The sequence below is a fragment of the Pleuronectes platessa genome, chromosome 9, assembly GCF_947347685.1.
Source record: "Pleuronectes platessa chromosome 9, fPlePla1.1, whole genome shotgun sequence".
Lineage (NCBI taxonomy): Eukaryota > Metazoa > Chordata > Actinopteri > Pleuronectiformes > Pleuronectidae > Pleuronectes > Pleuronectes platessa.
The window spans coordinates 14991694-15005646 of NC_070634.1; the positions used below are offsets into that span (position 1 = coordinate 14991694).

At 40.9% G+C, this 13953-nt stretch overlaps 1 protein-coding gene across 1 annotated transcript in view; it reads right to left on the reverse strand.

Annotated features, from left to right (window-relative positions):
- The window catches only part of LOC128448500 (voltage-dependent R-type calcium channel subunit alpha-1E), a 77986-nt gene extending 64737 nt beyond the window's left edge, over positions 1-13249 (reverse strand). The window contains exon 1 of the mRNA XM_053431183.1: positions 12693-13249. Coding sequence (XP_053287158.1) covers positions 12693-13222 — 530 coding nt within the window. The 5' untranslated portion in view covers positions 13223-13249. The remainder of the gene's footprint in view (positions 1-12692) is intronic.
- Between the last annotated feature and the right edge of the window lie 704 nt (positions 13250-13953).

Sequence of the window (13953 nt, forward strand, 5' to 3'; positions counted from 1 at the left end):
CCAACTGTCTTCCCCTCTCTCTCTCCCTCCCTCTCTCTCTCCTTGGCTGTACCCAGCCCAGATTTCTGCCTTCCACTGTTGTCTTCCTCCTACTTGTTTCCTAGCAACTGAACTGACATGGCCCCTATTCTCAGCCCCGTGAATCAGTCGCCATAACCCTAGACATTAAGGAATAACCTATATAAATCATTGGCCCCCATGGGGGGCTGAGTTATGACCGTTGTCCACGAGCATGTTAACCTGGTTTCTGCATAAAGCCAGTTTAGACTGGTCCAATTAAATACCAATAGGGCACTGAATGATCTGCTGCAGTTATCAACCAGATAACAAGAAACAAACACGAACATTTAGACAGCTGTATGAGATGCCTTATTCATTAAAGCATGCTTAATCTAAAAAAAGATGGAGAAGAGCACTTCAGGATTTCTGCTGCTGGGATGCTGTCGTCAGTCAATTTCAACAAACTGCACTGAATCATCTTGGTGAACTTACTGGCAAGCAGGTTAGCCTCCAACTGACCTGATGTGTTTCAGAGGTAACATTCATACAGGCCGATATACAGGCTGAGGGAAGTTGAGCAGATAATACAAATACTGCAGTCTTTGGCAGCACACTGTCCATATTAAGTTGAGCTTATTAGCATTCACACAGATATGTATGTACAGCCTAAAATAACAGTGTGCCGGGAAAAGCTTTAAAGAAGAAACAAGATCATTAGATAAAAAAATCAAAAAAATCAAGCTCAATTAATGTCAGTTCATAAACTGTTTATAAATGTTCAATCATTCATTTCACAATTATATTCAAATATACAACTAAAGTTATATTAAGCTCAAATACCTAGTTTGAGAAATACTCAAATCATCATGCATGAAAATAAAAGCCTGATTCACCACTTGTAATACTAATGCAACTTTTTAAAGCTATAACTTGGACTGGTTGCAAAACAATTTGAGAGATTTTAAGAGATTTTTTTTCATTTTCTTAGCTTGTGGGGAAGTCATCAGGAGCCACATCAGACCACTCATGAACCCTGGAAACGTTACAGACTCTAACCAGAGCTTTCATTCATTAATTTATCATATAAACGGTTAATCAAGGAATCAACTGTGCAAAGAAAATTCGATTGTCATGGCAGGTTTGTCTCAAGTGTTTGCCTACATAGAGCAATTGGATGACAATTCCAGCATCTCCCATAGAGGAAATTGTAGTGGTGGGCAGTAAGATCGCTGAGAGATTATCTCCACCTAGTGACCAATGATGGCACTACATTATTCAATGTGGCCGACAATAATCAGTTTTCATGTTGTGTTTAGATATTGTTTAGTCACTGTAATTGTGTCAACAATATATATGGAGTGTATTCCCTCATTTAAATATGACAAACAGAAAAATGTAAGAATTGTACTGAAACCGATGCTGTTGTACAACAAGACTATCTGGTCATTAAAGGTTAATTCCCTATAGAAAAGTTTTTTATTAAGTGTCTTTTTGTGCACTTTTATTCACATTGTACATCGTTCATGACCTTACTTGCAAAATAAAAAACTAAAATGTTATTTGCTTGTTCAGGGAAAGTGAGACCCATAAATGTGCTTTGGAGAATTCGATTACACTGCAGGTTCATAGAGACGTTGAGAGACATTTCTTAGAAAACATGGTGCAAAACCAAAAGGAGAAAAAAGAAAAGCATCAAATCCAGGCAATGGAAATCCATCATAATAAACAATGAGCAGAAGGCAGGTGGTGGGCTAATAATAAAAAAAAAAAGTCATGAATAAGGTATTTGCAGTGATTGCTTGCTGCTGCAGCCGTTTACCTTTTTTAATTAAACCATACAATAGTCCATATATCTTTCTGGCTCAAAACTATGAGTGAATGAGAAGGATGTTAATAATCATACTGGCAGCCAAACAGATCAATATTGTTAACAGGCTGCAGTAAATTTACCAGGCATGTGCAAGGGCTGGAAACAGGCATGAGCAGACTGCCGGTGTAGGCTGGTGCATTAGTGAAGGACCCCTAAGGCCTGGAAAAGCTATGTAGTGCACAGCGCACATGAATGAAGCATAGAAAGGAATGTAGTAGACTGGAGGCGAGAGTCTGGGAGAAAAGATTTAGGACCTCTGGATTTAACCAGAAACTCTCCTTCCTGGCCTCTGCCCGCCTCTGATTAAACCAAAATCTGGACTGAATATGAGGTAACACATCGTCCATCCAAGGCAGGACATATCCTGGACAGGTCCTGAGGTAGTTTTCCTCTTTTAGCGCTGGGATTTAACCAATGCCAAATAAACCCCCAAAACTCAAGAATTATACAATCTAATCATAAAGTCCCAGCCTAAGGGTTTCTGCCAAATAGTTTCGACTTTTTTCAGATTATTAAGACTTTCCCAGCAGCTGCAGATCAGATTTGCTTGATTTCCCCTCCACACGACAGCCTTTCTCACAACATCATTATCCAACAGCTTCTACAGCGGCATCTGCTCCGATCTGGAAAACATACTGTGCCGACAAGCTTGGCCGAAGCTGCGATGAATCACAAAGAGTGTGGATTTTGAATGCCCTCTGCTGGGCAACAAGGGGCTAATTTAATACACACACAGGATCAAATCAAACTTTGTCCCAATACGATAAAGATGTTAACATGATTGATCCCTTCTCGATCCAAGGCGTTCGACATGCAAGGAGGGATCCGGTGTGAGGAGGACGGAGCTGAATTACAACTAATTAAAGCTTTAAAACTTAAAACTATGTTCGGTGTCACTTTCTTCTTCTTCTGCGTGAATCATTCCCCGGAAATTCTATTCTCATCATTCCCCTGCTCCGTGAACCCTTCCAGCTCATGCCTCTTTCACCTGCTGGTTCCAGATGACATCACCACCACAGGCCAAGCAGCACCCATTTGTCTCATGAATGCATGCATGCGCCCGTTTTGTGCAGTGAACAGCTCTCAGAGGCTCCACTAGAGGTCACAGACATGGCGCTGGAGTCTCACTTTGCTGCTGCCGTGCTGGATATTGATGAAGACTCACTTTGCTTGCTCAGCATCCTTCCTCACCCATTTGTCAGAACTACACCTTCCCGGAGAAACATAAGTCACACAGCTGCAGTGACTGGACTCCCTCTGGTTTTGGTGGGGGAGACGGATGTGATGAATATCTCCTCCGCCGCCCACACACACACTTCAGGCATGTCTTTGGCTCGTTCCCTCAAACAGAACTGCGGCTGATGTGGGGATCATGATGCTAACCACACACACTCAAATCTGACCCATCACTGAATTGTAATCTCAAATTAAGGGTCCAAAATAGACAATTTCGATAAAAATTCTGCTCGTTCTGCATTCTGAGCCTGTTCGGCTAAAAAGCTTCAGCAATAGAAAGAATTCATGTGGCACTACAAAGGCATTATTTGCTCCGATGAGTCTAAACAGCATTGAACTCTCAGAACACACAGCACAATCATCTTTGATATTCAAATCCGAGGCTTTGAACGAAAGGACGGGGAGAGATTACAAGGTCTACGACAGGGTGCGCGCTCGTGCTCTTCAGCGTGTTAGGAGTTTATTTTCGAGGAAGCATATGATGGCTATAATTTTAGCATGTGTGAATATAACAAACACACAGCTATGAAATGGTAAATTGAGTATTAAAGCTGTCATTTCAAATTGTGAAATTAATACAGCTCACAGTCAAAAAGAGAAAGACGCATGTTCGGTGCATATATTGTTATTTATATCTTGCCATATAGTAATATCATATTGCTAAAGCAACCATTCATTTCACCTTTTTGTTTGGTTGAATTTCTCATTTACAACTTGACATTTTACAACCTGGTAACCAACAGGAAGGTTCAGGAGCCACATCCCCTCCTCCCTCGTGTTAGCTCGAAGCCTGTTCCTATTGTAAGAAGGGGGTGGGTTAAATGTGTGTGGACAAACATCATTACAGCAGGTTGTGTTACTTATCTGTGGGAGCGAGCGCACGCGCACACACACACACACACACACACACACACACACACACACACACACACACACACACACACACACACACACACACACACACACACACACACACACACACACACACACACACACACACACACACACACACACACACAAACACACAAACACACAAACACAGGTGGAGCAGGTCATATTGCTTCCTGTGCTAAATGGTGTCGTATCACAGGGCTGTACGGGAGGTCAACACAAAGTGCTGTATTTCTATTTTCACCTCCAGCAGAACCTGTACAGCAAATAAGCTGCTCAGAGCACTGCTCTTCAAAGTGGGGGTCCCCAGGGGGCGCCAGGGGGGGCGGAAACTGTAAGGGAAAAGGGGGGACAATGTGACAATAAAATGTATTTATTAAATGAACTATGTTTTTTAGATGTTATTAATCACTGCATAACGAAATCGATGTGTCCTTGGTTGCCAATCTTTTTTTTCTTCTAATGCCGAAGTTTAAATAAGAAAAAAAAACACCACTCAAGCCAATCAGAATCGAGCAGCCGCTGCATCAGAAGGTTGCTGTGTGCCTGAGAAATAGCTTGCTGCCTCCTGCTAACGGACACATTTAAAAAAAGAAAAAGACCATCAGACCACCAGACTGAAGATGACTCAGCTGCAAAAACTGCCACAACCACAGAATACCACCTTTGTACCACCTATATTTACATATATATATATATATTTACAGTTAATATTACTGTACAGAAATGACAAGGAATGTTTGAAACAGAAAAAAGACCGATTATCAGTTATTAATCAAAAATAAGGGAAATATATTAAGAAACTGTATGTTTGATTCAGGATATTTGCCTTCATATTGCACACGTAATTTAGAAAAGTATAAAAATGGTGGTCCCCGGTAGAGGCTTATGCTATATGCAGGTCCTTGGCATGGACAAATTTGGGAACCCCTTTGGCTCAGAGGAGCTGACGATGAATCCCATCTTCAAATAAACCTTTAAAGTGCGAATTCATGAAGTTAAAATCTCAAATTGTCTATTCATATTTAAGATAATTTGTTTAACGAGTAAAAAGTTTAGGTTTAGACAAACACTGATGAAAGATGGACTTGTTTGTCACTTTATGATGCTTCGGTGATTTTCACCGTTATTTCACCAAAGCAGAGAAAACACAATTAGACCTTTTAACACACATTCTTCAAAAATAAAGACATAAATTAACTAAAGCAATTGGACATTTTCCATCAAGCACAGAGCCTGAAGCATTATCTCAGAGACTCCCAAAGCATGTGAGTTATCAGCACAATAAAGGTCTTTTTTTATTAAACAGTTAATAAAAGTTGATTTACTACACCAGTGCCAGCAAACCATATTCATTGTGTGAGTGTCAGTATGTGTGCAAGTGAGTGTAAGCCCATCTGAATGTGAATATGCAATAGTAAATGAGTGATGTGGTGGTGCTCGGGAGGACCAGGGGCCATATTTCATAAAGTTCCCTCAGGAGACGTAGCTGGTGTCAGTGAAGCAGGGCAAGGGCATACAGCTGCATGGTAGTAACATGTAATGTAATACTGAAAGAATCAGGGAATGAGGACACCCAGCTGTTCCTCTGTGGTGAGACACAATATAGGCCACATGATGGTGCTCTGCTCTGAACTAAAACAAAAGGGCAAATACTGGTCTGTTAGTCCACTGCTGAGAGTTTGCATGTTTTTCCTGTGTCTGGGTGGGTTTTCTGCAGATTGAGTCAGTAAACGTCAGCTGGGATTGGCTCCAGCTTCGCTTAAAAGGATCAGCTCTATGTACGGATGGATGCATGGATGGCGTTGGTACAGACTGAATGGACGATGACCATGAAATTTAGTTCATACATTCTGTCATGGTGCCCGTTTTAAATGTATGGAAACTATGAATTGAAGTTTGGTACATTCCCGTTCTTCTCAGGATGCTAACATACGAAACTGAAATGGTGAAAATTATATTACATTACATTAAATGTCATTTAGCTGACGCTTTTATCCAAAGCGACTTACATTTTTAGAACACTCAGCATTTATGAGGGGCCATTTAGGGGTTCAGTATCTTGCCAAGGACACTTAGGCATGCAGATGGGATAGAGTGGGATTCGAACCGGCAACCTTCTTGTTGCAGAGCATCCGCTCTATCCCCTATATATATATTTACCGGCCTATATAAAAAGCAAACTACTACAAGTAAGAGGGCAACGTGAGGGCATGCAGACATTTTCTTTTTTTAAATGTTGATACCACTTCACTCTGCAGCTGTCTTTACTCTGTTTGTTGCACTGCTTCACTCTTTCCCATCCCTTCACTGTCTACATATTACACCCCGGGGCTACATTTAGTTTTGATGGACGCCGCCATCGCCCGACAGATCACACATCACAGAAACTCAGGATCTCTCTCAATCTCTGCGATGTCAACAGTAGTTTCAGTTTGCCACATTTGTCCAATCAGACAGAGAAAGAGAGAGAAAGAGAAAGAGAGAGAAGAGGGCGAGCGAGTGAATGAGTGCAGCCATATATCTATTTATCAGTTAATGAGAAGCTCTGTACGCTGAGTGCAGCAAAACCAAATACATCGTTGTCATAAAACAAATAAGCCAGTTTGAATTAAATGAAAACCCCATCTAAGCGTTGTGTGTGTGTGTGCGTGCGAGCCAACAAACATTTCAACAATTTCCCCTCGATGCACATTCTCTCTCTCCCTCTCAATAACGCTGCCTCCGCCATTCGGCATAGCGTTTGACACACACAGGGTTTTGTGGTGGGGAAAATGTCTTTTCAGCGTGTCGTCATTAATAATTCACTTATGACAAACAGCTCTGACATTTACACTGCACTTGGTGTCTGTCTGACTCTTACAGGAAGACAATTATGAAGGACACCGATATGGAGGGAGGGCAGATTCTCTCTCTCTCGGTTCTATACTGATGAAATTAGAAAGGGTCAGGCCTTATTAAGCGTCAAAGCTTCAGGAGTAGAGGCTGTGATGCCCTTTATAGAAATTGTACATTGACCCTGAATTGAGTTTAAATTGGTTACAGTAGCTCTGACAACAAGAGGGGAAGTAAATTAAACCTGAATGGGGCATAAGAAGTCTACTTAAGCAAATCTTTTCAAATTGGTAGGAACAAAAAGGTTCCCCCGAGATTTAGATTACCTTTTTGTCCAATTACGCCTCTGTACAAAACATCCATCCACTCGCTTGGCTTCTCGTGAGACAAATGAGAATGAGAAAGTGTGAATAAATAGACTCAGTAGCAAACTTTGTAAATCCCTCTGTCTTCCCTCCTGAATCTCCGTCTGACTAACGGATCAACAGGTTTAGAACAAACCGACATGCGAGGTCCTCTGAGGCCGGCAGAGAGCAAGCGCTCTTTCAGAGCTAATGGCTTGTGGGAAGACAAACACTGAAGAGCAGCAGACAGATTGAAGCCAGTGGTGGTGTCACTGTTTCCAGTGACTACATTATTGCCTTTTCCACCCCATAGTGCAGCTTCACCGAAGACTTCAGTTTGATCAAATACAACAGATTGCAGGGGATCAAATCGAGTGGATGTTTTCTCTTGGAAAATAAGGCTCAGCCAGAGAGTTATGGTTGTTCTACAAAGGTGAAATCTATATTCATTCAAAGTTATTTTCATTAAAGAAAAAATACAGACATTAAAAAAATAAAAATAAAAGGGTTAAGAGAATAATATCAACTTTTAAAGTAAACTGTGTTTCTGGTGATTAACAACACAGTTTGAATACAGCTTGCCTGATTGGCCACTTTATCAAAATATTGCATGTATCTAGATCAGGTCCCACATTACATATACAAGCACTTTCAGAATTGTTCACAAATCTTACTTTTTGCTGAGAAGAATATTATTAGTTTTACACGTAATCACAAACCAAAGACACTAGATGAATCTTTACCTGATGAACTTCACATTTGACTGCAAACCTCATGAGATCTATTCAATATGATTCATCCTCCGAAGACCATGAATGTCTGTACAAACAAATTCGATGCCAGTCCATCCATTAGTTTAAAGTCAGGAGCTAAGTGGCATCAGACAAAACAGACGAGTGTTGCTCACAGGGCTAAAAAAACAAATTGTTCGGTCATGTCCCTGCTGAACTCAAAATGCGTCATGGAGACTTCAATGAAAACAAAAACCCTGAACTGAAAGGCAAAGAAACTCAAAGAATCAAAACACTGACTCGACTGCACACGGCCAATTTGACAACCGCAGCTATGATCAGAATAGATGAGGATCAAACACTGTGTCCGAATCTGTAAACACCCCTGCAGAGGATAGGACCAGCATGGATCGGACGCACAGCCCAGCAAAGAAAACTAATGATAACACAAAGCATGCACACACTCACGCACGCATATACACACACGCCCACGGTGAATACAGCAGTGATGTGCCAATGTCCTCGCCTGCCATCTGTAACCACTGACACCTGTCGCATTTCCAGATTTTATCGCCTATAAATTATTGAAGGAATCGTTGATGTTTGATGTCCTTCACTATGACTTCACTGTGCACATTTATATCGATGTGCATGTGTGTGCGGCCTGCACGTCAGCCAAGGATCGGTGGCAAAACATAAACAGTATGTCAGGTCATTATAAATATGAGAAACTCTTGTTTGTGGAGAGTGGTGGTGCACAGTCATTAGTTTGAGGACAAATATGATCATATGAATGAATTAGAACAAAATGTTGAGTGATATTTTCACTAAAAACCTAAATGCAGCTCTAATATGAAGAGGACAAACCTGAGCACAGGAACAAATTAATACTTCCAGGTACACAATTGGCTTTAACAGGGGACCATTATCCAAACAGATTCAATGATGTGTGACATTGCTGAAAGATATAGATCTAACAGTAAACAAGAAATGTCCTAAATGTGCACCATGCAAAATAAGGAATTGTGCAAAGATGTTGGGTATATAATTGGCCACTCTGTGTATATTGTGGACCCTTTATGGCCCCTGTTTAGATTAATCCTCGATCCGGCAATGTACTTAATTTAGAGTTATTAGCAGTTCCCCATGACAGTGATTTTTCCCTCAGACGTCTTTAGAGACTTGGTCGAGGTCCCACAAGTTATTTCATATTTTCCAAAAACGGCAGGGGCAGTTTGGAATATATTGTAAAACCCACAGCATTTAGTGGATATACTGAGGTTTCAGGAGACACAAGAGTGTTTGTGAGATAATTTGTGAAATGTGTATAAAACTATGCAAAAACTTTTCCAAATGATTGTTTTGGTGCAAACATAAAAGTCATGCTGCCTTTGGCTTGGATGAAAAAACACAAATTAAACTCCAAAACACACAAACAGCTCCCAGTTCCAGCAGAGACCAAATCAATCTGGTGATCTTCTCTGTTTGTGACCAACCACTCATTGCAGTTGAAATGTCAGATTGATTCAGTCTGATCACCGTCATTATGGCCACGTTAACACAACCTCTAAATACTGTTATTTCATCAAGCACTTCCGAAAAGATGTCTTCACCCTGAATGCCGTGCTTCCAACACACACACGCACAAACACACACACACACAGCTAAAAGCAGAACAAAATGGCAGGATTACACACTTAATTGCTTCATTTACAAAGCAGTGTTTGCTGTTTCAACATGATCGAGATTCCAATGTCATATACTAATCCTTCAGAAGATCCTCACTGGACGCATATAAAAAAACACCAACTAAAGAAAGTAACAGCCTCATAGAGGTTTCATTGCTCTTAATCCACAGTACAGAAGGGTCAGAGGGAAAACAGCACACACTTGTTAATTGTTTGTGGACAAACACGTGCGGTCTGACCTCAGAATGGGGCTAAAGATCAGGTAATGGAAACTATATACGGGTTCTTCCTCTGGGGAGCATGACAATGCTGTATTGAGTTGCTCAGTATTTTAGAGATTGAAAATTCAGTGTAGAACACAGGGTCATTGAAGTAGAGAGAATATCAGAGTTAATCCTCTATGGAGGATGAATATCCACAGCCAAGTTCACCAATTTACAACACTGACTATTTATCACACGGGTCTGTTAGAATGGGATAGGTAACGGCCAAATATGACATATTTTCTTGGGAGGATTAAATAATTTTGTATGGAATTATGACAAATTTTGACAAATGATCAAGGAACTAGAATGGTGCTCAGAGAGCCTGACCGATACCGCATCCTTCCACCAAGGTTCATGTTAATCAGACCAGTTTTTTTGCGTTATCCTGCCAAAAAAAAAAAATCTATGCCACAGAAAACATAATCTCCTTAGTTGAGTTAATTATTAAAATATTAAAAGTCATCTGTGAGACACCATGATCCTCAGAACATTTTGTGGGAATCGTCCCATTACTTAAAGACATTATTAAGACAAATTTTCACCTGATGGTGGGTCAGTGGGTCGTCACAGTTTTAGGGGTAGTTCTCTGGGGACAATGAATACCCATCTTATATTTCATGGAAATCTGGCTGGCAAATTTTTTTTAAGCAGCCAAACAAGGAACAGGGGGAGAAAATGAGTGATGGCACCATTGGTATAATAAACTCCAATAACCTTGTCTTTTTCATTTAATATTTCTCCCATTTCATCTGAATCCAAACCAATTTCCTTTGAAAAACAAAAGCAGGTGCACACTTTGGCTCAGGTGCAACATCCCATGTTCCATCCTGCTGTCAGGAGGATGTGGGTTTGCTGCTAAGTGGCCTTGAGAGGTGGATGTTCATGGTTGTAACAGAACCTGACTCACTCTGGTCTTTGCTCTCTCCGCAGCACAAGTGTAGATCTGTCATGTGCGATTGTAATAATCATATTAGGCAGGCCAGAGAAAAATGATCTAGTCCATGACAGAGCCTCTCTACAGGCCTGGTTACTCAGTAATTGACCACATCAACTATTGTCAGGTGGACTTAAATGATCATATTATAAATATCTTATTTTTAGTCCTCATTTATTCACTCCCCCTACATGTATCTAACCCATCTACCCTCCAATCCCCTATTCCTCCGCCACACTCCCAAAGGCTTTGTCCCTCCAGCTATAGACATAGCTCAGCATCGAATGTGGCATCCTGTACCTGTGGTGAGAAGGGGGTGGGGGGGCACAGAGGGGGCCAAAGCCACTAGAGGTGAAGCCCCAGCTTCAGCAGGGAAACAGAGGGGGGCCTCACCGCTATAATCCACAGCGCTGCAGGGCAGGAAACCAGTAACTACACGTACACACTCAAAGGGCATAAGCATGGTATAAGGGACATGGTATAAGCGCTGCCTCTCATATACAATTTATGGGCAACTGGTGTTGATGAATGAGCATTAGACTGGTGCTTCAACTGTTATCTGAAAGTCTTTTTAGAGCTGAAAATACATCATCCTGCTGAATATTCTCACCATGTTAAGACGTTTCTCATAACCCGACATAAACTCAATAACAAGCTGCTGATTTGCTGACATGCTAATATATCTTTTCCAACAAAACATTCACTAAGGTTGGAAATTGTGGGAATTATTTGCTTTTGTCAAAAAGTTCGATGAGAAATTTTATATCAAGCTCAAATCTGTAAGGTAAATATGAAGCGACAGCATGCAGCTGGTTAACTCAGCTCACAGCTCAGCATCTGAAAACAGTGGACAACAGCTAGTCTGGCTCTGTGCTCTGCCACCTACCAGCAAAAAAACAAGGAAACAGGAGAAGAGCGAACACCAAAGTGTAAAGCGATAATAGACATACCATACAAAATATGAACTGGTGAGCTTCAGCCTGCAGGTAGTTATGGATAGACAGAGCCAGGTTAGCCTTTTCCTGATCCATTTATCATGCTAGGCTACTGGACATACACAGACATGATAACTTATGAATAAGTACATTTCCCAAAATGCTGAGCGATATAAACACTGCAGTTAACACAACAACCCATGCACTACATGTTTTTGAGCGGCTTCACAGGTCGAATTCCTGTCATTATGTACTGGAAAACAAACTTGCATTTGAAATCCATTTTTCTCACTGTACCCTAAAGACATACGTTTGATGGCAGGTGTTGACAGTAGATTTAACTGACTGAGAAGCTTTGCTAAGTCACAGTATATTTACAGTAGATTTATCACTAACCACTCAGGAAACCACTATCCACTAACCCCTGGATATGATGAATGTCATTAAACTGCACAAATGAAGAGTTATTCAGCGTGTGGCCATAACAAATCTGAACTTTACATCAGTTTCAGCTCTATCGTCATAGACTTTACATATATGTGGTCTCTGCTCACAGGGAGTGCTGAATAGTGTAGATTAAAGTAGAAAAAGCAGCTCATATAACAGTTAGATCTGATTTATAGGCACTGTCTCTTTGAATTTCTTGTAGTATAAACTGGAAGTGCGTCATAGAAATCAATGGTAACATCATAAATGTGCAACACTATTTGCACAATTTCAATATCAAGCAGATGGTATCAAATTTACGTAGGCTAAAGATATTATCGTAATTATCATTATTATATTATATTTGATATTATGACAGCTACTATTAGTATATATAATGTGTAAATCCCAACTCTAAGGTTACCTGCTTTCAGAGCATAGCCCTAGGATAACTTTGCCGATGTACAGATAATAACTAAACTTCATGTATTTAAAAGATAGAGCATGTCAGGGTGCTATATTAGCCTCATACTCACTCCCACTCCTTGCGTCGTGCCTGTGGTGTGCTGTGGATCTTATGAGCCTGGTGGGCTTTTACAATGTCCCTCTGCTCGATCAGGCCGCCCCGACGTCTCTTGTTCACATTGGGACTCACCGCCAAATCTCCATCCACCCCCAGCATCCCCCCTCCAACGTCAAAAGTCGAGGCCACATCAAGACAGAGGCCCAGACGGTTTGGGTGCAGCGGGGGAGCGTGTCCAGACATATGTGGAAGGTAAAGTGTGTCATAGCTGGTTGAGAGACTTTGGGGCTCCAGGAGAGAGTGGGACTCAGAATACAGATTTGACCCTCTGTCCAGTCCAGCACGATGCTTCTGCCAGCCCTCACAGTCTGATGGGGACGGGTGGAGGATATGGTGTCTCGGGGTACTGCTACCACGAATCGCCCCCATGCCCACACCCCCCACTGTACAATCTGGCCCTCCTGGCACTCTAGGTAGCCCTAAAGCATTGTGGTCCCCTGTCAGAGACTGAGAGCCGGCCGGATAGGAGCCCAGTTCCAGCATTGTGGGAAGGCTGCCCGGGACCTCAGCATAGTGCTGCAGGAAGAAAAGGGAGAAGAGATGGAACAGAAAGGAAGGAAGGAAAATGAGAGAGACAGAAGATATTAATGAACAAATCCTCACTCATCATTTCACTACACATCAAAAGCATATTTTTGTGAAATTTACAGATACAGAATTTTCTCAAATAGAGAGATGAATAAATAGAACTTTTAATTACTTTCAAAAACTGTTTTGCATAAACCAAAATACAGGACTCAAATTTTTAGTTATCTTCAAATAGAAAAATGTTCAATTTGATGTATTAATTCATATAAGCGATGCTTATATTTTAGACATGTTAGTATCCATCCCAAGATTTACGTTAATATTACATATGTTAATATCAAAGGCAGACATGAAAATTAAAAATAAATAAAAATGGTATTTAGAGTCTTTGACATTTAAGTTTTGTTCATCACCCATTATCATGGAGGAGGTTTGGAATGGAATTTATAATGCAGATGAGACACTTTGGCTTCACATTTGTGGAACAAGCATGTTGTCCATCTTCACAAACATTCTATGAAGCTCGACAAAGAGTGATGGTCTTGCATTCGTCGGGTTCATTACTAATGCAGTCAAACATTATAATGAGAAGAAATATTCTGGAAAAGCCTTTCAGTTTAAAAAATGATGTTGCAGGGGAAATGGTTTACTTCATTTATTTTTCTCCAACTATTTTTCGTGCTAAT